Below are 14,402 nucleotides of genomic sequence, written 5' to 3' on the forward strand. Positions count from 1 at the left end.
AATTTCCTCTTAGATAAATTCATTTTACTCGAAGGTTCAATAGTAAAGTATGAACTGGGAAAGGAAACATTTTGGAACGTCGGTGAATTTAATTCAATGTTGTTTTCATAGCATTTTAAACAAAAGGCATTGTCACAAACTAGCTGTACAAACATCTAAATATATAAAATCAGGAGATCATGAAGTAAATCATGAAGCATAAATATTTCTTAACTGTCAATATTAATCTGTTTTGTACACTGTATTTCTTAGAATGTAATATTTTTGTACATATTTTATACCATAAATTCTGTTCATGCAGTTAATATCTAATATATTTTTGAACAGTAAGGCATTCACTGACTTCAATGTGTTATGTTTTTATGTTTACCAGCTCAACACTGCCCCCATTAGATACAACACCAGTACTGCACTCGACAATTTCTGTACTAACCACCATGACATAACAAAATATTAAATTATAATATAATCTTCCGGAAATATTATGTCAGATTTGAAGAAAATAAATAATAAACCTATGAATCTGCAAAAACATTAGACACATCATAAGATTTCTTCTTATGCAATAGTTAGTATTTTCTTAAAGAATTAAAATAATAAAATAATAATTATTAAAATAATAATGTAATTATTATAGTGTGTGTGTGTGTGTGTGTGTGTGTGTGTGTATTCATGTAAATCTCATTTAAAAGCAGAAATGAAGCAAACAGATAAAACAGGTACAGAATAAAACCTTTATGGAGTCATACTGCCACCTCCAGGAAAAGACTTAATAAATAAACATTTTAAAACTCAACACTGCCCTCTTCTGGCAGAAAGAGCAACCAGCTCCTGATATTTCACATTTAGCCAAGTTTTATTTGAACAAACGTGGATTTGTTAAAGTTGTGTCCTTTTTTGTGGCATTTAAAAATAATCCTAAATTTTTATATCAATTCTTAAAGCAATTAAAAAAAGAAGAATGTCTTAAAACTCTCTGAATTCCTAACATATATGAATTAACCCCTGAATTGTATTTTTTGGTTGACATTGCAATTTGCTTTACATGTTTTGGTACTGCTTTCTTTAATAGTATTTATTTATTTACTTATTTATTTATTTGTTTGTTTGTTTGTTTGTTTGTTTGTTTGCTTATTAGTGTCTATGATATACTGCTTTGAGGTATTGTTGATGTGTTCAATATTGATAATGTCTGAATTGTGAACATTTTTAATAAAGTTAAGAGAATCTATTAGCATGACTTTCTATGATACCTTTATCACTGTGGTGTTCGAGAAATCTTTGAAAACAGCTTTTACAAAAGAAATCATTCCTCGTGCTGCTCTCTCTGTGTGTATATGTGGGATTATTGTGTAGCTCTCTTCCATTCTAACATCCATCATCTCATGATAAAACGTTACACCTAGGTGATGATATTATCGTAGACTCATGTAGGTTTTTCTTTGGTTGGTGTACTGTTTATTACTCGCAAGTGTAGATGAAGCCTTGGATACGTCGTCTCTCATTTACGATGCCTGTTTTATGTGTGTGTGTGTGTGTGTGTGTGTGTGTGTGTGTGTGTGTGTGTGTGTATTTGGGGGGGGGCTTAAAGCATTCTGTTGTTGAACCTTTTTCTGGTCAGTTCGTGGAGTCTAGTCTGTGTATCACTGTTACTTTAAAAGCTCTGCTGGACTGAACTGTAATCACTGCAAACTGCTTTGAATTAAAGCAACAGCGAAAATATTAGTAAATGTTAAAACTAGGGCTGGTAAGCGATTAAAAATTTTAATCTAATCAATTACAGGATGTGGCGATTAATTAATCTAATTAATCGCATTTAATTGCACATAAATATTAGTTGAGAATTTCTTGCAAAATGTCATTTAAAATGATTGTGTTTGAGGAAGATTGAACCAATATAACAAAAAGCAGTTTTTTATTTAACACAAGCCTATCACTTACAGTAGGCTTGTGTTCAATAATAAAAAAAATGTTATGGCCATTGTAGCCTATCACTTAGGCTACAATGGTCATAACATTTTTTATTATTGAACACAAGCCTATCACTTAGGCTAAAATGGCCTATCACTTAGGCTTCACTTAGGCAAAGTAGCCTTAACAGCCTCTTCATTCCGTAAGAGACGTGTGATCATATCGAGCGATGAGTTCCACCTCGTTGAAACGTCCTGTATCAGTTGCTCTCTTTGTTGTCCGATTGCTGGCTGTGCTTAAAATGTCCTACAATTTTGCGACACTTTGTCAATGCATCAACAAACCCACTGTCCGGAAGGCAAACAGTAATGGTCCTCTGCAATATGTGCACCGGGGATGTGATCAAACGGAAGTTTTCTTGCTGCTGCAACCATATTTCGAGCGCTGTCCGTTCCGATATTGGTCACGTTTTCTGTAATGTTCCACTTGTCTGCCACCGTTAGGAACTGTTCGGCACATGCATCCGAATAATGCCGTGTCTCTGTTTTAAGTAACGTTAACGCGAAGGACTGAAGTGTCCAGTTACGATCGATGAAGTGAGTACTGTAGTAACACCTAGATAGTTGTGATTACTGATTGAAGTCCAGTGGTCTCCAGTCAGAGCAACATATTGTGCTTGAGTCAATTTTTCCTGTTTTGATAGTTTTTCGGTGTCATACAGCTACTGTACGTCTTGCCGGTAGTGTGTAGCTTGTATCGGAAGACGCAATTCGAAAAGCATCCATTAACCCCTTGTCTTCCACAATATTAACAGGCCTACTGTCCATTGCAATCCATTTAGATATTGCATTTGTTAGTGTTTCTGAGGACGACTTACTTAATTTGCGGCGATTTTCAGTCAGCGTGGTTTGGCGGAGCTTGCCTGCAGCATCCGGGGTTGTGCTAACTGCAGAGCTCGCAGTATGTTTTGAGTTCAGGTGGTATTTCATGCTAGAACTACTTCGATGGTAGGCAAATTCCTTATTGCAGAGAACGCAAAGGACTTTGGTTTTATCAGTGGCTCCATTGGAAAGAGTTTTGAAAGCCAGGCAGATCTGTGTCGTTTGGCATGATGCTTGACTAACTCGCCACTACAGCTTATTGCAAGATGTGTAGTCGTTGGTACAGGTGTGGGGAGGGGCGGGGCGCGTTAAATGCGTTAAAAATATTAATGCGTTATTTTTCTCATAATTAATTAATCTAATTAACGCGTTAAATTACCAGCCCTAGTTAAAACACATCAATGTTTTGCTCTCAGTGGCCTGGCTGTAAATACAAAAGGATTAAATAATCTCAAGCTCTTACCTGTGTGGTGTCTGTTGTCTGTAGTAAAAGAAAGAAGGAAATAAAACAGAAGTAATAAATTAACATTTTGAAAGTAAAAGAATTCTGAAGTTGAAACACACACACACACACACACACACACACACACACACACACACACACACACACAAACACACACACAGGTAAAACTCACAGCGGCAGGTGGGTTTGGGTGAGTCCCACGTGCCCTGTTTGTTGCACTGCGTTGTGTTCCTGCCCTCGAGGATGAAGCCATTTAGACAGCTGTATCTCAGCACGGTGCCCTCGACTGCCGGACCAGGTGGGGACACTACTACACGTCCGTTCTCCAGAGATGTCCACACCTGTGCACATGGCAGTACTGACACACACACGCGCACACACACACACAGACACACACTTTCTTTTTCTCTGAAATCTTCTCATGTGTTATAATGTCATATTGCGGTACTGTTGTCTCAACTTACATCTAAGTCCACTACTGAACTATCAGCCACCACAAAGCTACATCTTCTTTCATTCTGGACATTAGATCTACTGAACATTATCCAGATGTTATAAGCTCACCTGTTAGACCTCATTTGTTCAGTGTCCAAACTAATATGTGCAACTTCTTGGCATGTGTATTTCTACCTGTTGCTATTAATACTTTGACGTTTGCTTCTGTCTTCATTTGTGAGTTCTGATTGCCTTGGACTGCTGAACTCGTTTTGGATTTATTTTCTGAACCCTTCTGGACACCTGACCATCACACTCATATGTGGTTGTTCCCCAGACTGTTTCCACAAAGTTAGAAACACACAATTATCTTAAACGTCTTGTAAGCTGTAGCTGTTCAATGTTCCTTCACTGGAACTAAGAGACTCAAACAGTGTTCCAGCTTGACCACTCCCCTGTGCACAAGTCCCTGAGCTCCATTATATAGTGTGTTACATTAACACTCTTTGGAAGTGGAAGAACTTGAGTGTCCTGCACAGAGTCCTGACTCTGTCTCAACCCTAATGAACACCTTTATGATGAACTGGAACACTGACTGAACCTCAGACCTCCTCACTTTTACATCATCAGTGTCTGATCTCACTAATGCTCATGTAGCTGAATGAAATAGAGGAAGAGCTTTAGGAAGAATATCTGCCTGTCATTACTGAAGTATTTTTTACACCTGCAGTAACGGTAAGTCGTCTGTACGATGAAACAGATTATAATAGCAAGAAAAAAAAGAAGCATTACACTGATGTTATTACTAACACTGGTAAAATGCACTGTATTAAGCAATTGATTAATAGATATTCATGTTTAATGTACTCTAAACCTCCAGGAAGTTCATGTCTGCCATGATGAAGAACAAGACACATTTTTATTAATACGGTGATAACAGTGTTACAGTACATATATGTGGTTGGAGAAGAAAACACACTTCACAAAGTTATTCAGAGCAACGGGATAGAATCATCATCAATATCAAAATCACTGTACAGGGTCATGGATGAGCTTGTCAGAGGAACAATCTCATTTCAGGTCAAATGAGAACCATGTGTCATAATAGCTTGGACAATTCCCTGCCAGAACACTGTGTTTGCCCCACCATATCGTCGCTGTCGGGCAGAATCCTCGTATCTCCAAAACCGTTATTTTTCAGGAAATTAAAAAAAACGCCGTACCTTATCTGCAGTGCACAGGGTTTAGTCCGCGTTGCAGTGGATTGTCTTGCGCTAAATTCCTGTCCTCAGACGAGCACCAGAACTAGCGGGGGTTTTTTCTTTGAGCCCAGTGTTTTGAAGACATTTACCTCAGAAGACGTGTTGATTCGTTGCGACTCTTCTTGAGGAGAAATATGCCGTGAAGCTCTCCCGCGGAGTGAGGAAGAGGTGGACAGTTGAAGTGACCAATGGAGTTATGAGATTTGTGCTCAAGCTATTTTCAAGACTTTAGATTGGTTAATAACTTGTAAAAATAACAGACCCACGTGGGGACTGACCAACAGCATCGATATGTGAAAAAATATGAAATTGACCAAATTTGGACATACGAGGTTTCCGCCCGACAGCGACGATATCCATAGCCCGTTCTTGCCATATCACACCTGATTCTTATGTTTCACTAATTACTAGGGATGAGCAAGTACAGCATTATCTGTATCTGGATCTGTATCTGTTAACCATATGAATTATCCGTATCTGTATCTGTACTCGGAGTGGGTGGGGCCTAACCCGGACATAGGCGGGACTTGTCATGGAATGGGCGGGGCTTTAACCGGTAATAATTAATTTGTAATATTTATAACACTAGCTTACTACCTTTATGTTTTTGTCTGGTTACTGGTTAGAGACAGCTGAAGGTTTAAAAAATAAAAAAAATCTCCGACAGGCAGAGACGCAATGCGAGTCGCATTCTACCAAGCAAGCACCACGTCTGAACGAACCCACGTTTACCAGAACTCTACTGGTTAGTAAGTACGTATTATTAACGTTACAACCCGAAGTAAAAAGCTGAAGAAACCCTAAACGTTAACAGAAAAGACCCGCGAACCCGAGTGACTGAGGGAGAGACAGAGAGCTGTTCTGTGTGTGACTGTGAGTGAGCAGAGCGAGACACAGCAACACAATACATCTGTATGTGTGTAGAGGAGGGGCGCTGTGACTAGCCTATCACTGTAGGGGAGGGGCGCTGTGACTAGCCTATCACTGTAGGGGAGGGGCGCTGTGACTAGCCTATCACTGTAGGGGAGGGGCGCTGTGACTAGCCTATCACTGTAGGGGAGGGGCGCTGTGACTAGCCTATCACTGTAGGGGAGGGGCGCTGTGACTAGCCTATCACAGAACGCTGACACAATCAGCTACCCAATGATGATTTTCATTCAATCCGAGCACAGATATTGACTCGTATTACTCGTATAATACTCGTACTCGGCAGAAGTGCTTTATCCGTACCGGATACTCGTTTCAGCCGAGTATCCGGCTCATCTCTACTAATTACCTCCCCTATTTATACCTGTTGTCTGGCATGGTTTGCTGATTCCTTGTTCTTGTGTCTTGATAACCAGTGTTTAACTAGTGTCTAGTGGTTTTGTGATTTTAATAATAAAACCCATGTCTGTCTTCTATCCCTGCATTTGGGTCTGGATTTTGTTTCTACTGTAGCACCCACACCTGACACCATTCCTACACACACATTCACATTCAGCTGGGGCAATTTAGAACTGCCAGTTAACCTAATGGCATGTTTTTGGAGGTGGAAAGAATCCAGAGAACCCAGAAGAAACCAACATTTGGAGAATCGAAACCAGGAGCTGTGAGTCTACAGCACTACCCATCCTGTCCAATACCTCGTCTCTAAACTCATCTGTTTGAATTACTGTCATACTAATCCTAACCATCTAATTATCTCTTCGCCTGTTCCCTCTGCGTTATTTCTAATGTTGGCGAGTTGCCATGACGCAGCACCCGAAACAAACTCCAGCCCAGAGCTGTGTATGAGCTTGACATCTCTAAATGAATTATGGGTCTCTCAGTTTTTGTTGGCAAATCACATGCTTCAATATGCATGTAAATGAAAACAGGAGCCGAAAGGAAGCATTTTCAACACGACTTCCGACAGCTGCGGAGACAAAAATATACGTCTGACACCACTTGCCTGCGATCGAGTTATACTAGAAATAAAAATGTCTGCCACAGTAAATGTTTATGGATGATGAACTCACTTACTCATTTGGTACTCACTCACAGTACCAAAATTTGTCATATTTGTGTAGATTTCCTGTGTATCTTTCTTATTTGAGGCTTGGATAGATTTAACTCAGATTTAGATCATTTCTCAGAGAAAGTAAGCAGAAAACAAGAAACATAAAGCTTACAGCACTTGCTGCGCTGGCTGAGATCAGTCCAGCTGCCATCAGGAAGACATTTCCTGACCTTCGGCCCTACGATGACCCGGTTGGCCCGACAGATATATTCGATCTCATAGTCCACTGGTAAGACCTGTACGCTGCGGATCTGTAACACAACACACGCTGGTGATACACTACATCTAAACACATGCATGAAGAATAAACAAACATGGTAAAAAAGTAACCTGCTCTTGGGTCAGGCCTCTGTATCTTATCCCTCCATCTCTGGGTGGACGAATGATAACGCAGCCTGCGGGAAAAGACAGTGACAACGTATTAGAGCTCTTTCAGATCCTGAGACATCTGGATCTTTATCGGCAATCTGTTACGTTTAAACGTTTTGTATATGTATTATCTCACTATTACAAGAACAAAAGTATATGTTCTTAATTATTAAGCACTTATTTGTCCTAATACTCTAGATACACCAAAGCTAAATTATTCAAAGCTTAAAAAAACAGCATAAGCAAAACATTTAAGTCAATGAGCCAGGAACACAATGCAGATATCATCTTTATGTAGGATTTGTATGCATTTATATGTCTTAGCATTGTAGGGTGATCCTATGTATAATTAGCATGTGTAAGATTAGAATATGCTTGATTAGCATATGTAGAATTAGCATATATAGAATTAGCATATGTGGGATAAGCATATGTCTTATTATCATGAATAATCTGCATATATACAATTAGCATATGAAGAGTTAACATACATAGAATTATCATGCGTAGAATTAATATATGTAGGATTGCTATTTGGAAGATTTGTTTATGTAAAATTACCATATGTAGAATTATCACATGTATAATTAGCATTTGGAGGATTAGCATATGTAGAATGACCATATGTAGTATTAGCATGTGTAGAATTATAACATGTAAAATTATCACATGTAGGATTAGCATATGTAGAATTAGCATTTGTAGGATTAGCATGTATACTAATAGGATTAGTTTATGTCTTATTATCATGTAAACAGCATATAAAGGATTAGCATATGTAGGATAAGCCTATGTCTAAATGTCTTATCATAAGATATACGTGTTAACATCATGGGATAGCATGTCTTATATAAATTTCTCACATAATAATATTTCTGAGATGTTACTTAAACAGAAATCAAGTAAACCTAAATCTAGGTTTCTTAGCTGTATGTTTCGTAGCTGTATGTTTTATAGGACAGCAATCAAGCTTAAGAATAAAACAGCAGCTGTACTTCACACTGTATTTCCATTTCATCACAATTTCAGGGGAGATTTATATACGTCCAAGCTTTTATGTCTTCCATTTTACACAGCTGGGATTTTGAATTTAGCCAAATCTATAAGTCTACTGCATATCCTCAGTGTAGGAGTGAAAGCCAGACGTATATTTGCGATTTAACAGTATATTAAAGAGGAAACAGAAAACGATTGAAGCCCTACATCAAAACCTTGTGGGACACCATACTGCATACAGGCTCTGAAATAATGTTTAATTAGCGTAAACCTTCATTAACGCTCGTGTGTGCTTAAGGGAGACATGATTGTGTTGTTTACACTGCTGTGTATAAATTAGTTGACTAAGTGCTTGAGCAGGTGCCAATATAAAAATTTCAGTTTCGTGCATAAATGATCCAGCATTACTGATGGGCATCAGGATCGTAGTATTTAATGCCAAATCTATACATCCTTATTTCTTATCTCTGTTATCTTCTCATTTTATTCTTTCATACTCGGCTCTGATTCCAGTTTAATTTTATTCAGTTATTATTTTATCTATTATTATTATTTTTTATACAGTTAATATTTTAATTATCTGCTGATTTCAGCCTCCAAAAAGAGGAAATTGGACATTTCACAATATCTTAGAGTTTTTTTATTGTTTTTTTTTTTTTAAGTTAGTGCCTATATTTCTATATTCTTAAAAAAAATGCCACAGTGAATCAAATTCACACAAGATATAAGAGCTCCTTTGCATGAATGTACTGTTTTTTCTTTTTAAAAAAAACATCACAATTTCTTACACAGCATTTCTTTCTTGCATATTTTGCAAAACCATCACAGTGAACTGATTTCCTTTAAAAGAACAACAGAGCAGAAATCCTAACAGTAACAAATTGCCTATTTCTTCTAGTTTTTGTACATAATAGATGTCATTAGTTTGTATATTACAGTCTATTTACATATTAATGGGACTGTTGCTACTGTTGCTAAAGAACAACCTTGTCTAGAGAAAAGGTTTGTACTGTCACTTATAAGCAACTGTGCATGTAAATTGTACTAGTTTTTACATTTTGACTAAAAAAATAATAAAAATAGCAGATTTTTCCTCCTAGCACAAAAAAACCCCCAAAACTACCTACAGTAGGTACAGAGGTCTAGTGACCCGTCTAGTGATATGTCACTAGACCTGTGTACTCACAGCTAGTTATCGCCATGCTTACAGGTACTCACTTACAGGTACTTGTTTGGTATCACTGGATTCAGATATGTTTAATGCAGAAATACGGCACATAATGTGAATCTTCCTCAAAGACTGCATTGAAAAACATCTCTCAATTCAACCAAACGTGGAGGGATACATGGAAAGCCTGCGTAGTGTGTGTACTGAGCAGCAGGTGGAGCACTTTATCTTAAAATCCACTCTTGTATGGATCGTGAATGAAAAATGACAGCTGTGAGTGGAGGCACTGAGTTTTACCAAAGCCATAAAGCCAAATGAGTAAGGACTGCTATGCCCATGGCTCTGCTGTAATTGAAAGAGGAGCCTACGTTTCATCCGGCGTTACTTTGGAATGTAGCAAACCACTAAAACCAGATTAATAAATCAGATAAGGAAATTGATTCTGGATAAGAGAGCTGTACATAATAACAGAGCATGTACAGGCCGCTAAAATATCATGCAGTCCGGTAAATGGCAGCATTTCCCTGAGGCTCTCAGGTTTCCATCGCACTAAGAGTGCGGAAGTAATAGCTGCTTTAGTCTGTTATTACAGCCTCGCTCACCTTATGTGTCACCAACTAATTACAGTAATCATCTAGTCCAGCACCAGTGGCCAGAAGAGGCCAGTGAGTGTGGAGGTGTGTGCATGTTTGTAAGTAAAAGTGCTAATGTATGCAAGCATATAAAGCAGCTTTGTGTTTTTTAAAAAGAGCATTTTGTTCCAAGGAGCAAAAAGTAGCAAGGATATTAAAAAAAACATCTAAATGATCATGTTTATAGTACTGTTATCGCTATAAATGTCAGCGTTGTAGCAAATCATGTAGAACCATTGACAAGAACAGACAGATTTACATAAATATAGTGCCTTTGGCGTTCTGTGTAAATATTATGCAATAAATGATTTACATACCCGCTGATGTATTCGTATATATATATAAAGGCTTTCAGTGGCTTAATACTGTTGATATTGTGATTCATTAGCTGAGCTAAATGGACGAAACAGCCTAGCCAGGCCTGCAGTGTTTGAGATAGGAAGCAGCCAATTAGGGCACGTCTGAAAAGAACGTGATCGAAATTTCCTGTTTTCAGATGCGCACTAATTCAACTGGAGAATGGGAGCTTAGACGTCCAGGGAAAACAAAGGAACATGGATGGAATTAGTTAAGTATTTTATATATATATATATATATATATATATATATATATATATATATATATATACTCACACAAACATGAAATGTTCATACCTGCAGAGGTATTGTGTGAAGCCTCAGCGAAGGAGTCGAACATGAATATTATCACATGAAAAAATAATAGCGTCATGCCTCCACCTGCAGACAAAGATACAGAAGAAGAGAGAGATAGAGAGAAGAATTAAGATGATTATCTTTCGGACGCATCTGAAATCCAGTAATTAAAGTGCACTGCTGTGTGAAGGTTCTAAAACCTGTCAGATAATATCAGTTGATTTTGTCAGCCTGTTTCAGTATTGTTATTGGAAGAAGTCTTATTGGAAGAAAAGGCTGCTATAAAACACACATAAAAGGACACATCAACACAACGTAAACTGGAAAGCTAAAATCAAATCACAATAGTGTCATCAGACACACAACAAGAAATCAGACCGTCATGGCTATCATGACAGCGAAAAGAAATAACACATCGCCACAAACTGCTGTCATTTCGTAGCTCGTTTGTTTAATGTTGTGAGCAAACGATGGCTCGGTGTGTGAGATTAAACACCAGAGCTGTTAGAAAACCATTGCTTGGCACTTAACCTTCAAATGTTCGGCTTAAAATCTAAGTTATTTTGGATAAAGGTGTCAGCCAAATGAACACATGTAAATGATTTATCAACTAGCTTAGCATGTATAATTAAATGAGGGAAAAGGGAAATGAGGGAAATCATTTTGTTGCTCATTTAGAAGATAATAGAGCTTTGATTGATTGATAGATTGATTGCTGTGAGCAGTGGTGGCACAGCGTTTTAGGCTCCAGGATGCTGAGTGTTTAAATCCTGGTATTGAGTGTGTGGTTCTTGGGTAAAGCGCTTCCTTTCTTTTGGATAACCTTTTCATTAATTCATTCAGTCATTAATTTTCTGTTACAGCTTTATCCTGCTCAGGGTCTAATGGATCTAGAGTGTATCCCAGTAACATTGGGCTTGATGTGGGAATGTACCCTGGGATTACAGTATTGTCAGCCAAATATGTAAATGTGAAGATCATGTGAACTGTTGCTCATCATACAGTATGAATGCTCATTCAAACCACTGGTTTGTGGCCCGATTCGAAGCTTTTTATCACATCACACCGTTCATACAGCGTTCAATCCAGGGTGCCATGGATTACAACACTGTGAGATCAATAAGATCCATTGTGTGGCTGGTGGAAACTTTCACCCTCCTGTTGTGTGAAGTTTTTGATCATTCAGTCAGTGAAAGTGGGGCAGAGAGAGGACTGACCCTAACCTGGATGAGAATATATGGCACCTTTCCAGATCCTGGCAGGAGAGAACCACAAAAGGCTGATAGCCTTTAATACCAGACTTAAAGAGAGCATCAATCATGAGCTGGTGAGTGGTGGAGGATCAGATAGCCACATGGCTAGAGAACAACAGAGTACCCACAGACCTACACCACAGCACCCAACCTACCACCTACACCCAGTACAGACTCAACCACTGAGCAAGGCTGATGCAAGTAACAAGGCAAGAAAGACTGTAGTGCAGTGGAGAAGGACGCTTGCCTGAGCTGCAGGAGAAGCTTACAGTAAAGATCTCTGCAGATCATTATAGTCACCAAGATCAGGATCAGGGTCTTCAATCAGGATCAGATTCTGCAAGGCCGCCAATTCTGAGCACCAATTAATACATCTATAAATATTTTTTCCACATTTACTGTTTTCTGGCCATAGCCTCATAGCAAAACAAGAAGAAACTCCTGCATCATGTCACCGCAGACTGCAATGTGCAGAGGGATTCAACCCTTCTTCTTCAAGTCAGTAGCCAAAAATAGCAATGGAGACTGCAGTAGAGCAGTGAGAAACAAACGGACGTGAAACAGAGCCTTTACCCTGCTCAAATGAGCTTCAGAACATAAACAGTGGCAGGAAAATTGACAACATGGAGAACACCTTTAAAGCAGGAGTTCAGTTCGCAGGCACGTCTGTCTGTTTACCGGTCAAACTACATCCATCTTCTGACCTACGGTCTGTGGATAGTGACCGAAAAACAGAAAGTCATTACAACAGGCAGCGTAAATAACGTTCGTCCACAGAGTCGACTTGCCTACACTCAACAATTTGGGAGAACAAAATAATGAATAAACAAATGAATACAGAACAACTCTATAATCCACTTTCCAACCCTGGGTGTATAGTAAACTTTCACCAGCATAGTTAAGAGTAGACATTTAAGGGAGAAGTACTTTCACAAGCCACATACACACCGGGGAGCAATCTGAGGAGCCAGAGAAAAAAAAAACGTAAAGCACAAGATTCCCATAATGATGCCACGGCTGATCAGTGCACTGAGAGGATATGACATGCACCGGTTCCTCATTCATAAGGCAATAAAAACTCATGTATTTCTGCATGCTGTACCCATTTATAAAGCCAAGCCGCCGAGTACTTCTCTCTCAGACTTCTCTGGTGCTCAGTTGTCTCTGTTTGTTCTTGTTAAACAGTCTGTGTTGTGCTTCTCCCCTTGGAATCTTTCCTTCCTACCTTAAATCACTGTGTGATATTTCCCAAGTGTCAGCTCTCTGCTCCATCGTGCTTTCTATCAGATTCCACTATACTTTGTTATAAGGGTAACGTTAAGTAACCGTTAAAGAACATAATTATAGAGTGAGCCAAAAAAAAAAATCACATTTTAAGATGATGAGAAGTGGATTCATGGAAATCATCTCAAAAATAAAAAACTGACTAAAATACTTAATGAACTTCTTTTTTTGTATGAAACAACACTCCTTTGATTCAATCCTAAAACTGAGATTCAACTCATAAAACTTCCTGAAGTTGTCCCAGTGGCTGACAACCTTTTCAACACCGAGTGATTGACAACATCGAAGGTTTTTAAAGGTCATAAAAAGGGCAATGTGTTTCTTGTTTCTAATGACCCGAGACTAATGAAGATGTCAGTCTTAGACAAGCCTTTAAACATATTTTAACAAATGATTAGAGCAGGGATGCAGGGAAAACTGAGACAAAATCAAATTAGACTTTATACAGTAAGATTATGATAACAGGGGGCACGGTGGCTTAGTGGTTAGCACGTTCGCCTCACACCTCCAGGGTTGGGGGTTCGATTCCCGCCTCCGCCTTGTGTGTGTGGAGTTTGCATGTTCTCCCCGTGCCTCGGGGGTTTCCTCCGGGTACTCCGGTTTCCTCCCCGGTCCAAAGACATGCATGGTAGGTTGATTGGCATCTCTGGAAAATTGTCCGTAGTGTGTGAGTGACTGAGTGAATGAGAGTGTGTGTGTGTGCCCTGCGATGGGTTGGCACTCCGTCCAGGGTGTATCCTGCCTTGATGCCCGATGACGCCTGAGATAGGCACAGGCTCCCCGTGACCTGAGGTAGTTGGATAAGCGGTAGAAAATGAATGAATGAATGAATGAATGAATGAATAGTGTTGCTGTAGTATAAGAGGAATAAAACACTTTGGGAGCGCTGTTACTGGAACTTTGTAGTTGATGATTTTTCTGTAACAGCACAAACCACAGTGCCACTCAGTCATTCCGTATAATATTAAAGAAATGCTACAAAATGCCAAATCGCAGATTGACTGACTGACTGACTGACTGACCTGAGAGAAAGTGAGACAGAACAGACAGAAG

At 38.9% G+C, this 14,402-nt stretch overlaps 1 protein-coding gene across 1 annotated transcript in view; it reads right to left on the reverse strand.

Moving 5' to 3' along the window:
- gabbr1b (gamma-aminobutyric acid (GABA) B receptor, 1b) overlaps positions 1 to 10,896 on the reverse strand; it is an 89,788-nt gene extending 78,892 nt beyond the window's left edge. Inside the window, exons 1-5 of the mRNA XM_060865597.1 lie at positions 10,813 to 10,896; positions 7,324 to 7,388; positions 7,106 to 7,244; positions 3,428 to 3,613; positions 3,256 to 3,273 (exon numbers count right to left, since the gene is read on the reverse strand). Of these exons, the coding sequence (XP_060721580.1) occupies positions 3,256 to 3,273; positions 3,428 to 3,613; positions 7,106 to 7,244; positions 7,324 to 7,388; positions 10,813 to 10,888 (484 nt within the window). The 5' untranslated portion in view covers positions 10,889 to 10,896. The remainder of the gene's footprint in view (positions 1 to 3,255; positions 3,274 to 3,427; positions 3,614 to 7,105; positions 7,245 to 7,323; positions 7,389 to 10,812) is intronic.
- Positions 10,897 to 14,402: the final 3,506 nt, after the last annotated feature.

This window comes from Tachysurus vachellii, chromosome 3 (assembly GCF_030014155.1).
Source record: "Tachysurus vachellii isolate PV-2020 chromosome 3, HZAU_Pvac_v1, whole genome shotgun sequence".
In the NCBI taxonomy this organism is placed as follows: Eukaryota; Metazoa; Chordata; class Actinopteri; order Siluriformes; family Bagridae; genus Tachysurus; species Tachysurus vachellii.